Here is a 17,762-nt window from a genome sequence, read left to right as displayed (position 1 = left end):
TCTCTGCCATAAATATTTTTTGCTCGATCAAGTGTACTAATTTAATGTGTTGCCATGGCTATATGCGAATCGATGACTCGACTGACTTGACTCGGGCGCTATCAACGCTGGCAGGACATTCAAAACAAGATTTATGACAGGCGTGCGCCGGCTTTTGGGGGTTGGGGCAAGTTCTGACTTCAAGAGCTGTGGGTGTGTGTGTGTGGTGTGGTGTGGTGTGGTGTGGGGAGGTGGAGTTGGCCTGACAGACAGCAACAATAAAATGAAATCAACGTTACGAAACAAGAGAAATGACAACGTTGCTAAATGGTCTTATCTTTGGCAGGACAGAGGATGGCTGGGTCGGGGGAAGGACCTCAGCTAACACTGCCGTGCAAAGTTTTTTGATTGTCTGCGCTAGAAAAATGAAACTCAACTTGAACATTTTTAGGTCGCAAATTTGATTAATGTTATGCCATTGTGACTGACGGCTATTAGGAGACCGGGGCGCATGTGTCGAGGGTCGTGATTTGATGCAGCGATTTATATTCCATCCAATAGCAACAAACTCTCCTATTCTATTCTAATACACAATGCTTAAAAGTCTATAATGACTCTGGCTGAATGATGTTCGCAGGCGATGTACTATGCGAATATTGATATTAATTATGTGGTGCGACTCGATAGCTCAACGATATCAGTGGAATGAAAAGGTGACTACAGCTTGAACGAGAACAATTAATCTACAGTACAACATGTATATAAGATTACAGAAATTAATTTACGACGATATATTGAATAATGTAATTCAGTACATATTGATTGCAAGACCTCAGCATAGTTTCAAATATTTCCAAATATTATTTTCATGGCAGAAATATGCTTTTAAAGGCATGTTATGCTTGCCTTGTGCCTGAAGCATACAAAAAACCCTTGGAATCACTTTTTTCAGGCTTATCTAAGCCAGAGGCACCTCTCATTCTCTTTCTTCTTTGCCTCTGACTAATTTCTTTTGTCTTAGAATGACTTGTCAACAGCACAGGGCTCTTTTGTGCAGTTCCACCAAGATTTTTAGATTTCGTAGCAGGCTGAGGCCAATTTCAATGAAGTGAGGAAAAAGTTGACCAACTTGTGTACACCTCCTGCTCGAGCAGTCTGTGTTAATTATGTGTCCTGTGCAAGTAGTGCGCATTTGTCTTTATTATGGTAAGCTACGCCTTCTGCCGTGTGCAGTGCCTTGTGTGCCAGAATGCCAGAATGCCTGACTACCTGGCAACAAGGCCATCTGCCTGTCGCCTTTATTATCATTGTAACGCTTTTGTTGTTGCTTGATGCTGTTGCTGTTGGTGTCGCTCATTGCTTTTGTTTTTCTGCACTGACATTCAGGCAAAAGTATACAAGCAGAGATAAGGGAAAGAGCGTCTTAAGCAGAGACATAAGCAATAAGCAGCCCCGAGCAGCAGTAGCAGCAGCAGCACCAGCATCATCATAACTTTGCGACCCAACAATAATACATCATGTATGCAAAATGATGTATGCATGTAAATGGCGAACGTAGACGTTGAGAGTATGGTGAACATGGGGAACAAGTGTTGCGAATTAGGCCAAGGAGAAGCATTAATAAACGCATTTAGTGGAACATGCGGCGTATGCGCAACGCTTCAAAAAATACGACATACAGACGCCCATAGCGTAAGCTAGATAATAGCAACAACAGGATGCTGATGTGGGCAACACATGCAGGCTTATAATTTGCACGCGGCACACACAGCAACAAAACAAAGTCCCCCATGCCCCATGCCCCAAGCCCAAAACCAAAACCTAACCCATACCCCGACTAATACGCCTCCTGTCACTGAGCTTGACATACTTTCCACTTAGGCTGCCTTCACTTTTCTATATGCATGTGTGTGTCTTGCAAGTTTATCATTTGCAGTCTTAGTTATGCATGTCGACACGCCTACACCACCAGCGCCACTGACACCACTGCCACCGCCATCAAGTTGTTGCCTCAGAGTTACAGTCCTTGTAGTTCTTGACTCTCGAGTTGCTTGCTCAGTTCTCCAGCGACTTCAAGGCAAGGCAACATTAGTCAGCTGTTACTTTTACTTTGCCTACTTTTTTAAGTCTGTTATCGCAGCAGAGCGAGTGAGTAGTTGACTGGTAGGGCAGATGGGGTGTGCGTGGTGGTTGCTTTGCATAGTGTGCAACGAATACAGAATGCCAACATTTGTACTTCATTTGGCCGCATTTAGTAGGCAACTTGTCAACTTCAAGTTTTAATAACACCACCCTCAAGAACGCCTCATTCTAATGCCACCCTCAAAGCTTAACAATAATAATCAATGTTTATGGGTCAGGCACAAAGTTGCTGTATAATTAACGTATAAATTACGAATAGTGTGACGTTAATAATTCGGCGTTAATAGATTTTTCCTCCTTTTCCGGTCATTTTCATTTGTTTATTAGCACACGCACATTGAGGTCAACAGCAGCTGCGTCCGACTGAACACGGCTGACTGCCTAAATTATCGATAATCGATGGATTTTGGCTTTTATTGTTAGTTAGTTGCCGCACATTGCTCATACGCCCCATTGTTTTCGCGTGGCTGGTGGAACGAGAAGTTATCTAAATAAAGCACACATTAATTCAATGCTTAATTGCATTTGCAATGGGTTCATTGTTTTATTAGACCGCAACACTTCACCTGTTTGCCCAGATGTGTTTTATTTAAAACCCGAATAACTGTTGCTCGACAAAAACTTAATTAAAAATGTAAACGCCCCAAAGGACAAACACTAGTTGTCCAATTATGCAGACAGGGCCGACTGGTAAGCTGGCAAAACCCTTTTGAGCTGTTTATTAAAATGCTCGACACATGCTCATTAAAAACAACTCAAGAGTCATGTTCGAGCCGAGCCGCTTCGGCTTCGGCTCCGGCGTCAGTCAGGCGTTTTGTAAGCATTTAACTGCAAAATCATGCGACAAACTATAAACTAAAAAACCAACACAGCCGCAACAGCTGCCCACACAAGCATATACATATATACAAATACAAAAGGCGTGTCCAACAACTGGCAAACAACTAATGAGACACATGCACATGGTGCGGGGGAAAAGCCAGCCAGAGAACTTGTTGTTCGACATTCGAATGGCAAACAAACAGACATTAAAAAAAAAGAAGCAAAACAACAACAATAATCAGTTGAAAACCTTAGAGCAGCGGCCCAACAGACCCAACAACAAATGGCACAAAATTGCAGAGGTTGACGTTTAATTTGCCACTTTTATTAACAGCGCTCATATTAGGGACTCATTTATCAGTCCAATGCTCTTGCTCTCTCTCACTCTCTCTCTCTCTCGCTCGCTCAACACTAACAAAAATAGCAAAATGAAACAAAACACCATCAGAGACAACACACACACATACAAAGCCAAGCATGTTTTGGGGCTGCCCCCCAATCCCAACATGAAACTGTGTAACAGTTGTGGGAATTATTTAATTTAGACACTGCGCCAGACCTCTTGCAATGCCAATGGCCATGAGTCTCGCCTCGCCATGGCGAGGCTCAGCAACACTACTACAGTACAATGGCACAAAATATCATATTAAATATGAAAGATGAACATAAATATACCTAATTATATATGTTTATCAATTCTGCAAATATACAAAAGCTGTGACAATCAATTAAGGCCAATAATGTGATATTTCGAAATGGATATAGTAGACTTATATAATCAGATATATTCTCAATTTGTGAAAATAAAAAGTTTGTAATTTAAATTATGTATATTCGAGGATATTTATAAGTATTTATAAGTATACTATATTTTGAGAAATATAAGAATAAAATACTCCAAAACGTATGCTTCAATAAACGATTTTAATTTAGATATTAGCCTAGTATTTAATACAGAATATTTTAAAAGCAATTATTTTACGGTTTGCCCATTGTATGCACTGCTAAATATCTCACGCTGGTCTGGGAGCTGCTGTTTTACTGCCAAGTTTTTTGCACTCTCATGCCGACGCCAACACCAGAATAGAACAGAACTGAACAGAATGGAACGGACCAGTTTGGAGCGTTCCTAAGCTATTGCTTTGGGCAGAGCCAGCTAAATTAATGACAATGACTGTGAGCGCACAAAATGGGGATGGGGATGGGGATGGGGATGGATAGGGATGGGTAGGTGAAATGAGGAAAAATTGAAAGGGGGAGGGGTAGAGGTGGCTTGTGTGCTTCAGCGTCATGTACCCACTGATTGTTCAGTGCTGTTGCTGATGCTGGTGCTGTTGCTATTGCTGTTGCTACTTTGTTTTCGGTTCTTCCCAGTTGTTGCTGTTGTATTTTTAGCACTGACACATGACAGAGCGTTTCATTTGTAGTGCGGCGTTTGCCAGTGAGGCATGACAAGGATGTCGGCTCCAACACCAAACAGCTCGAAACATGGCCAAGTGCCGAGCATATCACTTTAGATTGCATTGCAAAAACGCAAAGCATTATGATAGTAAAAATGGCACAGAACGGGCCAGAGAGGAGAGTGTATTACTTAAGCACAGCTCTGGCAGCAAAGTTGAGATAAATTATAAGTAATTGCGTGGTTGGGAATTATGAAGTTATGAAGTGTCGGCATCAGTTGCCCAGCCATCTGCAACCTGACGGGGGCCCCAGCCTAATTGAGTTTCGTGTTTGGCCAACTTGACTGCTGTTGCTCTAACTAGTTGGTTCATGTGTTTAACCATTTAGCAAAGCATTAGGGCCGCCGTGCCACAAACACTTGCCCGAAACACGCATGCTGCTTGAAGCGGTTAACGCTTCGTTATAAGCGCCAATTCCAATTCAAATTGCGAACCAATGCCGACTGTGAAACACGTCGCTATGGGCATATGTAATTGAGCTGAACGACCATACCTAGACAAACAGATAGTCGGATATCTAAGCTTTTATTAAAGTGCATGTTGTCGGACTGGCTAATTTGCCTGACAGCCTCACAAATGGATCGCGGTTTCTCAGAGCCAATGTAATGTGCTTCTACTTCGACGGACGCAACGTTGCCCCGCCAAATGAGTTGCAGCTAAAGCGTATTAACGGCTAAGCAACATAAGCATTAGAAATACACACAGCACACAGGTGGCCTCAAAAAAAGCCATAGGTTCAAATGTGATTATGTGAATTATTGTAGACAGGAAGGAACATATTAAAGCATGTGGAATCGTACCGTATCCAATTAATCAACAAGCGATTTTTCTTCTACCAATTAAATTGCTTGGGATAGCATGATGAAGGCATAATAACATTTTTCAAATGTTTTAAGTGAAGGAATTTAAGAGAGGAATTCATTGATGTATTCAAAAGTTGTGTGTGATTGCTCGAACTACAAAGTGTTGCCGTTGCCTTCTGATATCCAGACAAATGAAATGCTCAACTGATTGACAACAATTGTTGAATGAACGCATATAAAAAGCTTGACTCACTTTAATAGTCGGGCGAAGTAACACATCGTAAATGGCAACCAACACGCACTAAATGAAATATTTATGTCACCGCAACTGCACATGCGAGTATCTGAGAGGCATATATATCCCACTGAACTTGTATTTGTGAATACATATGCACATACATATATATATATATATTATGTGTGTATGTGTGTGTATTTGTGTGTGCAATGCACATATTTGCCATACATTACGCACACATTACGCTTTGCTGTTTGTTTTTATTTTTGTTTGCTCTGCTCGCCGGCAATTTCTCTTTCTCTGCACTGCTCTTCTCTTCTTTTTAACCCTCCCAAAATGAAAATGTTGTGGTCTGTTTTTATATTATTTGAGGAGGTGGGTGGGAGTTGGAATGGGTTGAAATACAGCTGCATACTTTGCTGCGCACTTTGAGGCCAGCGGCAGTTTCCTCTGGTTTCATATATTTTTAATATATTAGCTAGCACAATATTATATTATCCACATTTATATGTGGAGCCTTCTTTTATATGTGCATGTAAATTTTATTTGTTTTTTACGAGCGCATAAATCAAAGAAAATTGTTTTTTATATGCTTATGTGAGAAATATGAAAAATATATGCGTTCCCTTTTCAACAGTTGGCTATTTCATATTTTATAGTATATATCGTACATATACACATATAATTTGGTTGGCAGACCGTTTTTCTCTGTTTTGTTTAATAATGGCATTTGGCAAAGAGTTGCATGCAGAGAACTTTGTTGATTTGTGGAAAAAGTTGTTATAAAATATTCATACTACAGGCAGTTAATTAAAAAAACATATTTGCCATTGAATATATATATATGATATGGAATGCACTGGCCCACATTCAATCTGGGCAGAATACACACAAATCAATACACACATACGCTTCGGGGCTTAATTTTTATTTCCAATTTGATGCCCAGCGTTATTTTGTTTTTTCATCTGCCTCGTTTCTTTTTACTTTTGCAAAACTGATTTCATTAATTTCTAATGCTACAAGAAAAAATATGAACAACAGCCTACGGCTGTACGCACAGCCAATAAATATATCAATGAAAATGAAGCAACAACAGGTCGAGAAGGCAGAAACAAAATTACATACATTCAATATATAATACAAATATTCTTACAGAAAATGCGGCAGGAAGCAAAAAGGCAACAGCATCTAAAGAAGAAGCGGACAAAAATTATTTCAAACAATAAAACAGAAAAAATTACAAAGCATTCGGACGAAATACAGATAAAAATAAGTCATCAGTGAAAATAAAAAAGAGAATAATATGATACAAGAGACTTTTGATGAAATTTTCATTTGCAAATTCCTGGCATAGCAATTAAGTCGAAATGCGGGCCGGCAGCCAGCTTGAGATTTATATTGTTCTCTACTTCTTTCGCCTTCTTCACTGTTCTCAAAAAAATTCATTAAACTGTGTAATTTGTACACTTTAGTAAAAATAAAGAGCAAAAGCTTTTGGCTAATTTGTTATGTCTGACGATCTTTAATAAACGTCAGCTTCAGTCTATTCAGTATAAAAAAAGCTCATGGAAAACTAGTTTGGTACGTCTATATAATTATAGCTACGTGCTTCTGGACTTGCACATGAAATACATTGGGTTATCTTAGGTATTACCTTTTGGCTGCGCACTTGTCGAGTCAGCAACTGCAAACGCATTACCCGATGCCATTCACAGATAAAAGTAAGAGCAGCGACACGAAAAAGACCGTTGCTTCAATGAGTTGGTAACACAAACACACATACAGACAATCATACGTATACGCAATGGTTCGGACCTCCTTTTTTTATGCAACAATTTCCGAGAGTTGGCCAAAATCGCATGACGCTCACAAAACGACAGCAGCATAATGGCCAAGAGGCGAGACCGAGAGGAGGCCCGCATAAAAGGCAGTTGAAACGCAGACAGGCCGAAAGGCCCGTTACCTCTTTAAGTATCTATAAAATGAGAATGTTTATAGAAACAGCGCTTCAGTGACTTGATTTGTGCATTAAAGATATGAGTGGAGATTTTTTACATATACTCTTAGCTGTTTTGCTACCTGCCTCTGGCCCCCCTCCTTTTCAATCCCATTGAGTATGTGACATAAAACGAAGCCAGGCCAAAGGATACATATACACCCTTCCGGTAGGCACTTATGGACCTGCCATTATGCATAGACCACACATAAGGCCATGAGAAAGAGTAACAGACACACAATGGCCACTAAAAAGTGACAGTTAAGAGCTGATGGGCTTGGCTAACTATGGTAAGGGTGTTGACAGTAAGTCTCCAGCAAGAGCTTTCAAGTTTTTACAGCAGTTTTATGCGCATTTATGAAATGAAGTAAACATAAAGAGATGTTTCTGCTTATGCGATAATACTATGATTTCTGTAGCTGTTAGATGATGAAAATTTACTGACAACTCGAGCAGATTTGCATATGTGGTATTCAGCTGGAAGCCAACAAACTATTTAGATCATATATAAATAATATAATTAATTGCATGTTTACAGTATGAAATATAACATCAATTGTTATTCAAAAACGATGTAACGCAATACCAGCCTTGGCTCTCATTAATTCAATTTGTATTGCTTGAGAGTACAATTCCTGTATGGGTAATTCTCCTTATGTCTCAATGTGATATATGCACTATACACATAATGTAGTAATTAAATAGATTTATTGGCAACATCGACAGCTGAGATGCTTTTGCGTACGCTTATTTTACGATACGGAGTTATTCCCACTGGATTACAACCAAATTAAATTAAATACAAAAATAATTTGCTCAAAATCAGCAGGCATCGAGCAAATGATTTTTGTTTTTCTGCCTGGCCTGGCCTGGTCGAAAAAGCACTTTCAATAATTGCCACTTTGGCGCACATTAAAGTCAACTTACCCCACGATTGACTACTGCACGAGTGGGCCCACCGTACAGATGTACTCCACCTCCACACCCCACACTCATCCTGCCCCGTCACTGACGTCCTTACATAAGGCATAATCATTATCGTTACAGTTTATTGCACATTAAAAGTGCGCCAAGGCGGCCGCGGCGGCCCCTTTACTTTTATGCCTTGGCCTGGCCTGGCCAACAAACACTTGGCAGCATTACATAAAGCAAATGGCTATAAAGTGAAACAAGGATGGAGAAAAAATAAAGACGGCGACTTGACCGTAATTGTCGCCATGTTTGCAGCCGCCTCCTTAGCGCCTTTGTTCAAATTTACACATGAATAGTTGTAGCATAGACCGACCTCCTGCCGGGCGGTAGCCAGTTTAGATTTAATTTAATTGTTGCCCAAAAATTTGCTGAAGTCCCTTCTTTGATTTCACGTTCAATTGTACTCGAAATTTTTATTTTTATTTTCATTTGATTTTTATTCCACATTTTTACTTGTGATTTTATGACGTGCTTTTTATGGCATTCCGAAAATATGCCCTGAGGGGCGTTCGGTCCGGTGCCCCGCTGAGCCAGTGCCCCAGAATAGCGCCCCGTTAACAATTAGCGCGCCCTGCACTCGATTCAATGTGATTTACAATTTAAGCATTTACGATTATTTTCTATTTCATATTGGGGAGTGGGCGCTGCTTAAGGGGTTAAAGCTCTCTCATAGTATTTTATTTTATGGCTCATGATTTTCCCAAATAATGGAAATGTTTGCACTCATTTGAAACAACATTTCTGTTGATGCTTATCCAAAAAATTTGTATTATTTTTATTTTTTCAAATATTGACAAGATTTTTATTTAAATTTTTATTGTCAGTTGTTGCCAATTTCTTGGCGTTGTCTTCAAATTCCAGCATTGTCATCGTCTCCTTCGATCCTTGTCCACTTGATTCCGTCTTTTTCCCCCACGTTGCGATTGCCTGAGCACATTTTTTGTTGTTTTTTTTTTTGTCAAATCAGCAAATGTTGCCATTGTCAACTGAATTTACCCTGCCACGTCTCGAGTCGCATTTATATTTTTTTCGTCGCTGTTCTCTTTTTCTTTTCCATTCCTGACACTGTCGACTTCGTCACTGAGCAATGCCACTAATATGAAAACAAATTTACATAATAATTTTTGCCAGATTTTTTCCAACTCCAGCTCGTTCGCATTTTTAAGTTGAAATTGCATTTGATTTTTCCCATTTAGATTTTCTCTTTTCCTTGTTCGCACACATTTCTTATGTTTGTAAAGTTCAACAACATTGCCACAGCGTATTTTGTTTTAAGTGAATTTAATTGCTTTAAACAATAATATAATTAAAATCTTTTGGCTGGCATGCCTGAGTGACAAAGTTATTGTTTTAAAGGTTCGTATTAACACTATATCTTAAAAGAGATCAAGTGGTCTAACTCCTCATGCCAAGCTGGTTTAAGTCCGTTTAATTTAAAGAACAAGCTTTAAGTACTTAAAATCTATCAAAGCAGTTTAATCTGTAACATTTAATTGATGTTATTAACTATTTCTCAACCGCAACCTAGCGAAGAGCAAGCAATAAAAGCGAACGTCACATGCATCGATACTTAAGCTCATTTATTTACTCACCTTTGCGTGCGATTTTTTCTGCCACTTTTTGCTGGCATGGCGTGCCAATAAAAATAATTGGCTATAAATGCGCTAAAAGTCAAAACAACGCCAATTGGGGTAGGTAAAGAGGCCGGTCTGCGAATGCTGCTGCAGGGGAAGGCATTGCTTTTAATTAATGAAAGCAACAGAGCCGAGTGGCACTTATACCAGTAGCGCACACACACACACACTGCTTTGGTATTTTACGACTACGCTTGGCAGCTGTGAATGCCATCTAATGTGGCAGCCACACTAGCTCTCACAGGCACCTTTGGCTGACGCTTGTCGCAGTCGGTTTCAAGTGCGTTCAGTTATAATTTTATGTGCCATTAATTTGCCACAAGTTTCACATACACACAAACACAGACACACACACACACACACATAGGTATGCATATGTGTACACTTTTAATGCATTTTGAGCATGTGTGTGAGCGGAAACTAATGAGCCTACTCTGCATTTGGGCCCTCGTCGTTGTTCTGTTTGCCTTTGACTGCGTTGCTGTTGACGCTGTTGTTGTTGTTGTCGTGGTTGCTGTTGCTGCTGCTGCTGCTGTACTGCTGCTGCTGTTGCTGCTGCTGCTGTTGCTGCTGTTATATCTGGCATTTTGTAGGACAAACGTTGACAAGCACAAACTTTTGCTATTTATAGCAGTAACGGCAGCACTTTTAATAGCCGCTTTGCTTCTGCTGCGCTCTGCAATTAACGTTGATCGCATTTTTATAGGCTGCAAAGTAAAAAAAAATGTAGTGTGTCATACTTTTGCGGGCATGTAATTATACAGCCTGTCCTATATATAAAGCAAAGCTTTAATGTGTATAGTTTCAAGTTCAGTCAAATTTTAATTCAACAGCTTTCCAGCTTACCCAGTTTTAACATACACAAAATAAAAAGTTGTTAAAGCTTTTAAATAATGTTAAGCGACTTCAAAAGTTTTCGCTTTTATATGGAATCCCCACTCTGTGTGAAGACAACACTTCAAAAAAGGTGTTCAATAAATCCAATTAAGGACCTCTTTAAAAGGCTAACGTAATTTTAAATTACATATTAAATACATATGAAAATGGCCAAATGTAATCTTAAATTCTGACAGAACAAATACAATTAAAATTGTGGTTAATTGATTTTGGATATTAATATTTACTAGTTGCGTTCAAGTAAATGCAGTTTCTTATATTAGATATTGAAAATAACTTAATATGTGTTTGATAAGCTTTATCACTCCCAACCTTCACCTTATACTGATGCCAGTCCATAAGCCGCAGATGAATGCATTGGATCACTATCAACAGTTGATTAGAAAATGAAATCTCATTAACAATATATGTATATGTCAGCAGATTAACTTCGGTCTACAAGGGTATATAATCTTCGTCGTTCTTTCTTGTTTCTCTTCACATTTACTCATGTCTTTAATATTGTTGCTTAATTTTTCACTGAGCCGCACAGACTCATAAAATGGAATAAACTTACATGTATGTGTGTATATGTGTATACAATAAACTATAAACAGAACATATAGACTGTGTATATATATAGTAAACGGATGTATATGTATCTTTATTCTGGAGCACAGTGTGCATAAAGTTTATTCTGCTCGCTTATTACTCACACGAGTATCCTTTGGAGCTCAGTTTCCTGCAGTTGCGAGTCGGAGACGCTGGCGTGAATGGTTCTTACAATTTACGAGCCGCATATCTGCCGAGTAGGTAGTTAAATCTTAAAACGAATGCAGTTCATATTTTGCAGTATTTGAATTGCCTGGCCAGAAAATCAATTCCACAACTCACATACACAACAAATACAAATACACAATACAATATTGGTTGGCTGCGGATTCAGCAGAAATTTACTAACAATGTGCTCTCCACATTTAACGATTGATTTTTGGTCGACCTTTGGTTGGAATTGTTCATGGTTTTTGCTGTCGAAGTCGCACAATTTACGTTCGCATTGCGAATTGCGTTGAGGCTGAGTGAAAATCTGTAATTAGCTAATTGCTATAATTAAATGCTTTGCTAATGTTGGCATTTCGTTTAGCTAAATGCAAAGATAATGTAAATTACATCAGGCACTCTCAGAAATTCGCCCACGTTCTCTCCATCTCCCCCTCTGTGTATCGCAGCTTGTGTGTGTGTGGCATCATCATGGGGCATCATTATTGCGGTCGCCTGCGATGTCGGCAACGCCTAATGGCAAATCGAACATATTTGCATATGAAATGAGCGAGAAATCGAAACATGGCGGCAGCCAGGCACCATCCAGGCATCAAAAAAGCAAGCGAAACGATTTCCGGTTTCAATGAATGCGTATGAGTATTTGTGTGTGTGTGTGTGTGTGTGTGTGTGTGTGTGTGTGTGTGTGCATGTGGGTGTATGTGTGTGTACTGCGAGTTAGCTCGTATGTTACTTTCGGTTAGTTAGTATGCAAACTAGTTAGCTTCCATAATAACAGTTTATGTCCATAATAAATAAAACGATGACATGTTTGCTCTCTGATTTTTCAATTAAATCTTAAGCACATCTACACGCAACTCGTCGTATGAGTAATGTTTACATTTTTGTTCTTTTTTTTGTGCTATTTTTAAGGCTATGCGAAACTTAAGCACAATACAAGCAAATTAGAATGTCCGGAGCGCTCAGCTTAATTACAAAATCAACGGCTGCTGCCAAATGCAGGAGAGAAAATACTTTACAAATTTTAATAACTTTGTTTGCCCGGGCAACAAGAAACGAAACGAAATTGCTGAGCCTAAGAAATGCAAATTAGTTTACAAGTGATTTAAATAAGATACAAAAAGTGACGAGGGACAAGCAATACAAACAGAAGACAGAGCCAGAAAAAGGGCTGCTAACAACTTTTTCGGTGCGGCCCAGGAAACAAAATTATTTTTAAATGTTGTGAAAGTAAAGTCAAGATAGGAAAAAAAAAATATTTCGATGTATATAATTGCATAATTTACAATTAATATTGAATAAGATGAGTACAATAAAAACTGATGGGACTTGAAACTCATAATATAAGCAAACGTCTTAAAATTATAATCATTAAATAAAGATTGAGTGTCTCAAATGTGATAAACATTGAAATTCATAAAAAAAATTGGTGTGTGTATGAAAACGCTGTTCTTCAAGTAATCTTTTGCTTAAAGCTAAGCCTGCAAAAAAAGCATCGTATTAATGAAAAGGCAATCGAAATTTAAGAGCTTGCCCAAAAATAACACAAGCAAATGGCAAGTGAAAGGAAATTGCTAAGAGCAAGGACTCGGAAAATAAGCCAACCCCAAAAAACATAACTCAAAAACTGGCGCCGAGGCACAAATCCAAAAAAAAAAAGAAAAGAAAACCCCTTGAATCTCAGCATACAAAAAAAATTAGCATAAAAAAAGGATTTGCGCGCTAATTTCACTTTAATGTAAGCGCGGCGACTGCGACGATGACGTCGCCGCTATTACATCACTTTTATCTCTGACCCCACCTCCCCACCCAGACCCAACACTCGCCCTCAAGTCTGTGCGCGTTTTTGTCTTTTATTTATGGCATTATTAGTGGCACTAAGTAAAAAGATCGCAGCATTTTTCTTTGCCTTCCCACTTTTCACTTGCCACTTTCCGGCGACTTTAGCTTTGGCTTCGGGCTTGACTTGCCCCAATAACAAAGTGCTAATACCCCGCGCTAATTATGCATCATTTGTAAGACAGTGTTGTTTTTCTCTCTCTCTCTCTCTCTCTTTAGCTATCTCTCCCTGACCCTCTTTCTCTCTCATCTGCCATTTTTTTGCATTTATTCTGTTGTTGTCACAACTCATCATGCCTTTCTCTATTATTGTGCTGCTTTCAGGTCCGCCCGTGCTCTCCGAATCCATAATTGGCACAATGGGACGACTGCCCTGCAATGTGACCCCGCCCATCTATGAGGATCGTGTGGCTTTGGTCATTTGGTACAAAGTTGGACTCAAAACACCCATTTATAGGTGAGTAACATACAACTATTTAAATTAGGTAACCATAAAAATTTTGTATCAATTAGTCAGGTTGATTCGATTGATAGTTAATCAACCTGTAATCTGTACATAGATCTGTATATAGAAATAAGTTCGATTCATAAACAATTTGTGAGGAAAGTAGGCATCACCATACTTTCTTACTTACATTTCTATGGACAAATCCAAAGGATAATTAGTTTTACGTTTCAAACTCAACAATACAATGAAAACTTAAAGTATTACAAAAACTTACGCTGGCTTAAGCTAAGCTTTAACAACAATCAATTTCGATTTCGATAATTAGCTCAATTCATACATTTTAGGCATGTTGTGTGCAACAATGGCTTGGATTCAGAGCCATTTTCCTTATCACATCAGAACTCATCACATCAACCTACTCATTTTTATCAACCTTTAAGCTCTTGTGTCAAATGCAGAAGGGGAACGCACATACACACAAACATACACATACGTGAGCACACACACACACATATGCGGAGGTCCATAAATAAACAAAATTGATTACCACAGACAACTTTTGCGTCCTCAACCCGCTCAACTCAGTTCAGACTCCCAACTGGCAGACAGACAGACAGACAGACAGACAAATGGGCGATGGTTGGGGTAAGTGAAATCTGCACATGTCAGTTTTGGTGGTCCTTTTTAGAGACGGGGTTAATGGCGATAAAGGGATGGGAACACGGCATTTTTTCATTTTGATTTAATGTCTGCTAATTAAGCAATTTTTTGCATGTTTTGGGGGCTGCTCAACTGCAGCCATTAAATTAGCATAACTAGAAAATTATACACAGGCAGACAGAATGGTTAAGTGGGAGACAGGCAGGCAGACGAGCCTCTAAATTGAGTAAAGTTTTTGGCTGCGAGGACGACCTGACGACCTAACCCTCAAGGTTACATATTATATGGCTGAGAAAAACTTTTTCAATTATTCATGTCAAACATTATGGCATTGTACTTCGTAGCTGGCAGAGAATCTTATATATTTTTTTTTGTTTTTTTTTTTTTTGTATCTCACAGATACGTCTGCATACATCAAAGGAGCGAAAACTTTAATTGGATTCGTTAGACTCAGCCGTATGTGTCAGTTTTATGTCGGTGTATGGGTTGTGGGTGTGTGTGTGTGTGTGTGTGTGGGTTGCGTGTCAGACACGAACACAGACGTTGATTAGCTGATTGCTAGTTGCGGCGGCAGCCAAGCTGGCAGTCAACGCTATTGACATGCGGCTGAAGCTAATTGAACTTCAGCACTTCAAGGACTTGCAAATGACTAGAGCGAAAATAGTAATTAGCGTTGCGTAACGATTACAGAGTCAAGGCGATCCAAGTTGCAGGCCACGCTTCAACTCTTGTTTGTAATTAAAAACCACTCAGCAAGTAAATTAATCATAAAACGAAACTTGCCATTTGCCAATTCCATTGCCATTGCCATTGCGATTGCCAATTTTTTCACTCTCTCTCTCTGTCTCTTTCTCTCTCTCTCTCTTCGAAAGCCAAAAATTTAATTTACTACCTACCTTAACGCCACAATGGCTGCTCAGTTTTCTGGCATTTCAAATTAGCATCGACTGAGCCTGAGCTCTTTTTTTTATTACTAACTGACATGTGATCTGACGGCTGACTGCCGGTCTACCATTCAAGCAAACTGACTACAGCAGAGTTCGCTGCTTAGTGCACAACTGCGCCAAATGATACCGCACATCAAAATTGAAATGCAATAAACACAGACCAGCACGTAAAAAGAGCATAACAGAACTGTGCTGCGAGGGTTGCCAAGGTACAAAACATAAACACGTATTTGCACATGCAACAAGCCTGAATGGCATTTGCTAACTGACTTAACGAACTTGCATCAAAACTGGCAAAACAACTACAATATCTAGGAAATTACATTAGCCTCTGTGAAAGCAAGTGGAAATTTAAACAAATGAATCAAAAGTGTAGCCTACTTCTAGAAGAGATTTGAAGAACAATGGCAGCTGTGAGTAGAGCTCTTTTCTTGTTTCGCACAGTTGAGTCTGCAGTTGACTTTTGTTGCCCAATAATTTTATTTGCTTTAGTTTTGCTACTTTTTGAAAAGAAAATGTGAACAATAATGAAACTTACGACCCACAAAGCAAAAACAGCAAAACTCAAATCCATAGTTGAGATCAGAACATGATGTAATACATCTGCAATAAGACATTATATAATATGTAACAGCACAAAGCTAACTGCTTTTCTTTCATACTTGTGCTAAAATGCCGTGAGATATTAAATTGTCAATGTGGAAATATCAAAAAAAAATTTAAAAGTCAAGGTTAACTGGTGCACCTGTAAATCTAACTCAAAGCAAACTTGTTAAAATACTATATATGTCTATAAAATGTACATGAAACTTACTCTCACGCATTGCCAGCGGCCATTCCAACACCAAAAAACAAAAACAAACTGGAAAAAGTTGCCTGCCTGCAAATCTGTTGTAAAGTTTTTAAAGTCGATGGCAAAACATTTGAAAAGGCAGCTGAAAGTGTAGAAAAAACTTTAAGACTATTGATTGTACGTTGAATTGAGCTCATTATGATAACTTTAAAAGTGCTCTTTCTTTAAACCGCAACAATAGCTACAAAGAAAAAAATTAATCAATAATCTACAATTACAAACTAAAACAATAAATTACAAAAGGCTGCTTGGCTGGTCGGTTATACAAAGAGTCGGATTATTAATTCATTGCAGAACCCAATTACACAGTTTACAAAAGTTTCTTTCTTACAACCCCCGCTTGGGGTAGATTTAAACTTTTGTTTTTTTTTTTCCGGCAAGAGCGCAGAAAAGAAATGCTAAGGGTATTTGTTTTAACTCATTCTTAAATAACATTTTCGATTTGTTTTCAATTTCGTTTTAGTGTGGATACACGAGATTCGAACTTTGCGCAGGGCACGCACTGGTCGGATGAGACCTATCGGGAGAGGTTGTCCTTTCACGTGGAAGGACGTGCCGGCACGCTAACCATCAAGTCAACAACCGAGGATGACACGGGCGAATATCGCTGCCGTGTCGACTTCCAAAAGAGTCCGACACGCAACTCCAAAGTGAATTTAACTGTCATAAGTAAGTAGTAAGCACAACAGCAATTATGTAGCACTGCCAATGACACAGTAACATTATTGAGCAGCTAATTTGTGCAGCGACATATCCGAGGGCAGCACTCAGCTCTTGAGCAAACACATTAGTTACAAAATAAGACGCCAAGTGTATGCTCTGTGTATACTCTGCCAACAAGTTCTGTTTCCAATTTGCCTCAATTTTTTTTTGATTTCGTTTTAACTTTGTTTTGCAAACAGCTTTTAAAGTGCCAACTTGGCAAAAAGTTTCATACGGCCTTCTTCTGGCTCTTTAAGCTGGAGTAGTATAAAAAGTGCAGCGTGCAACTTTAGAATTTAATTTCAGTTATTTAAATGGTGCTCGTTGCCCCTTCGCAAAAGGTTTCTTTAGCTATGGCACTCTCTTTGATTAACTCAACTGAATTAACGATTTAATTGTGATAAAAACATTAATTAAAAAATGCATCAATATAACGAAGATAAATTGAAAATGCTTATTTTCTGCACTTAAAGTTTGTTAAATTCCAATGCAATTTTTCTCTTAGTGATTTTTTCAACTATTTTTTTAACTACATCCCCAAGTAGAATTTTTTCACAATATTTATTTTCTTTTTGTGTCTGGATATTCAACTACGTGTGTGGCAAGCT

At 38.8% G+C, this 17,762-nt stretch overlaps 1 protein-coding gene across 1 annotated transcript in view; it reads left to right on the top strand.

Moving 5' to 3' along the window:
- Nucleotides 1-17,762, top strand: part of LOC6560502 — a 66,464-nt gene that overhangs the window by 29,274 nt on the left and 19,428 nt on the right. The window contains exons 4-5 of the mRNA XM_001985871.2: nucleotides 13,869-14,001; nucleotides 16,916-17,121. Of these exons, the coding sequence (XP_001985907.2) occupies nucleotides 13,869-14,001; nucleotides 16,916-17,121 (339 nt within the window). The remainder of the gene's footprint in view (nucleotides 1-13,868; nucleotides 14,002-16,915; nucleotides 17,122-17,762) is intronic.

This window comes from Drosophila grimshawi, unplaced genomic scaffold (assembly GCF_018153295.1).
Source record: "Drosophila grimshawi isolate 15287-2541.00 unplaced genomic scaffold, ASM1815329v1 contig_1367, whole genome shotgun sequence".
Lineage (NCBI taxonomy): Eukaryota > Metazoa > Arthropoda > Insecta > Diptera > Drosophilidae > Drosophila > Drosophila grimshawi.
Note: the sequence above shows the minus strand (reverse complement) of the source record. Positions and strands in the feature narration are given on the sequence as shown.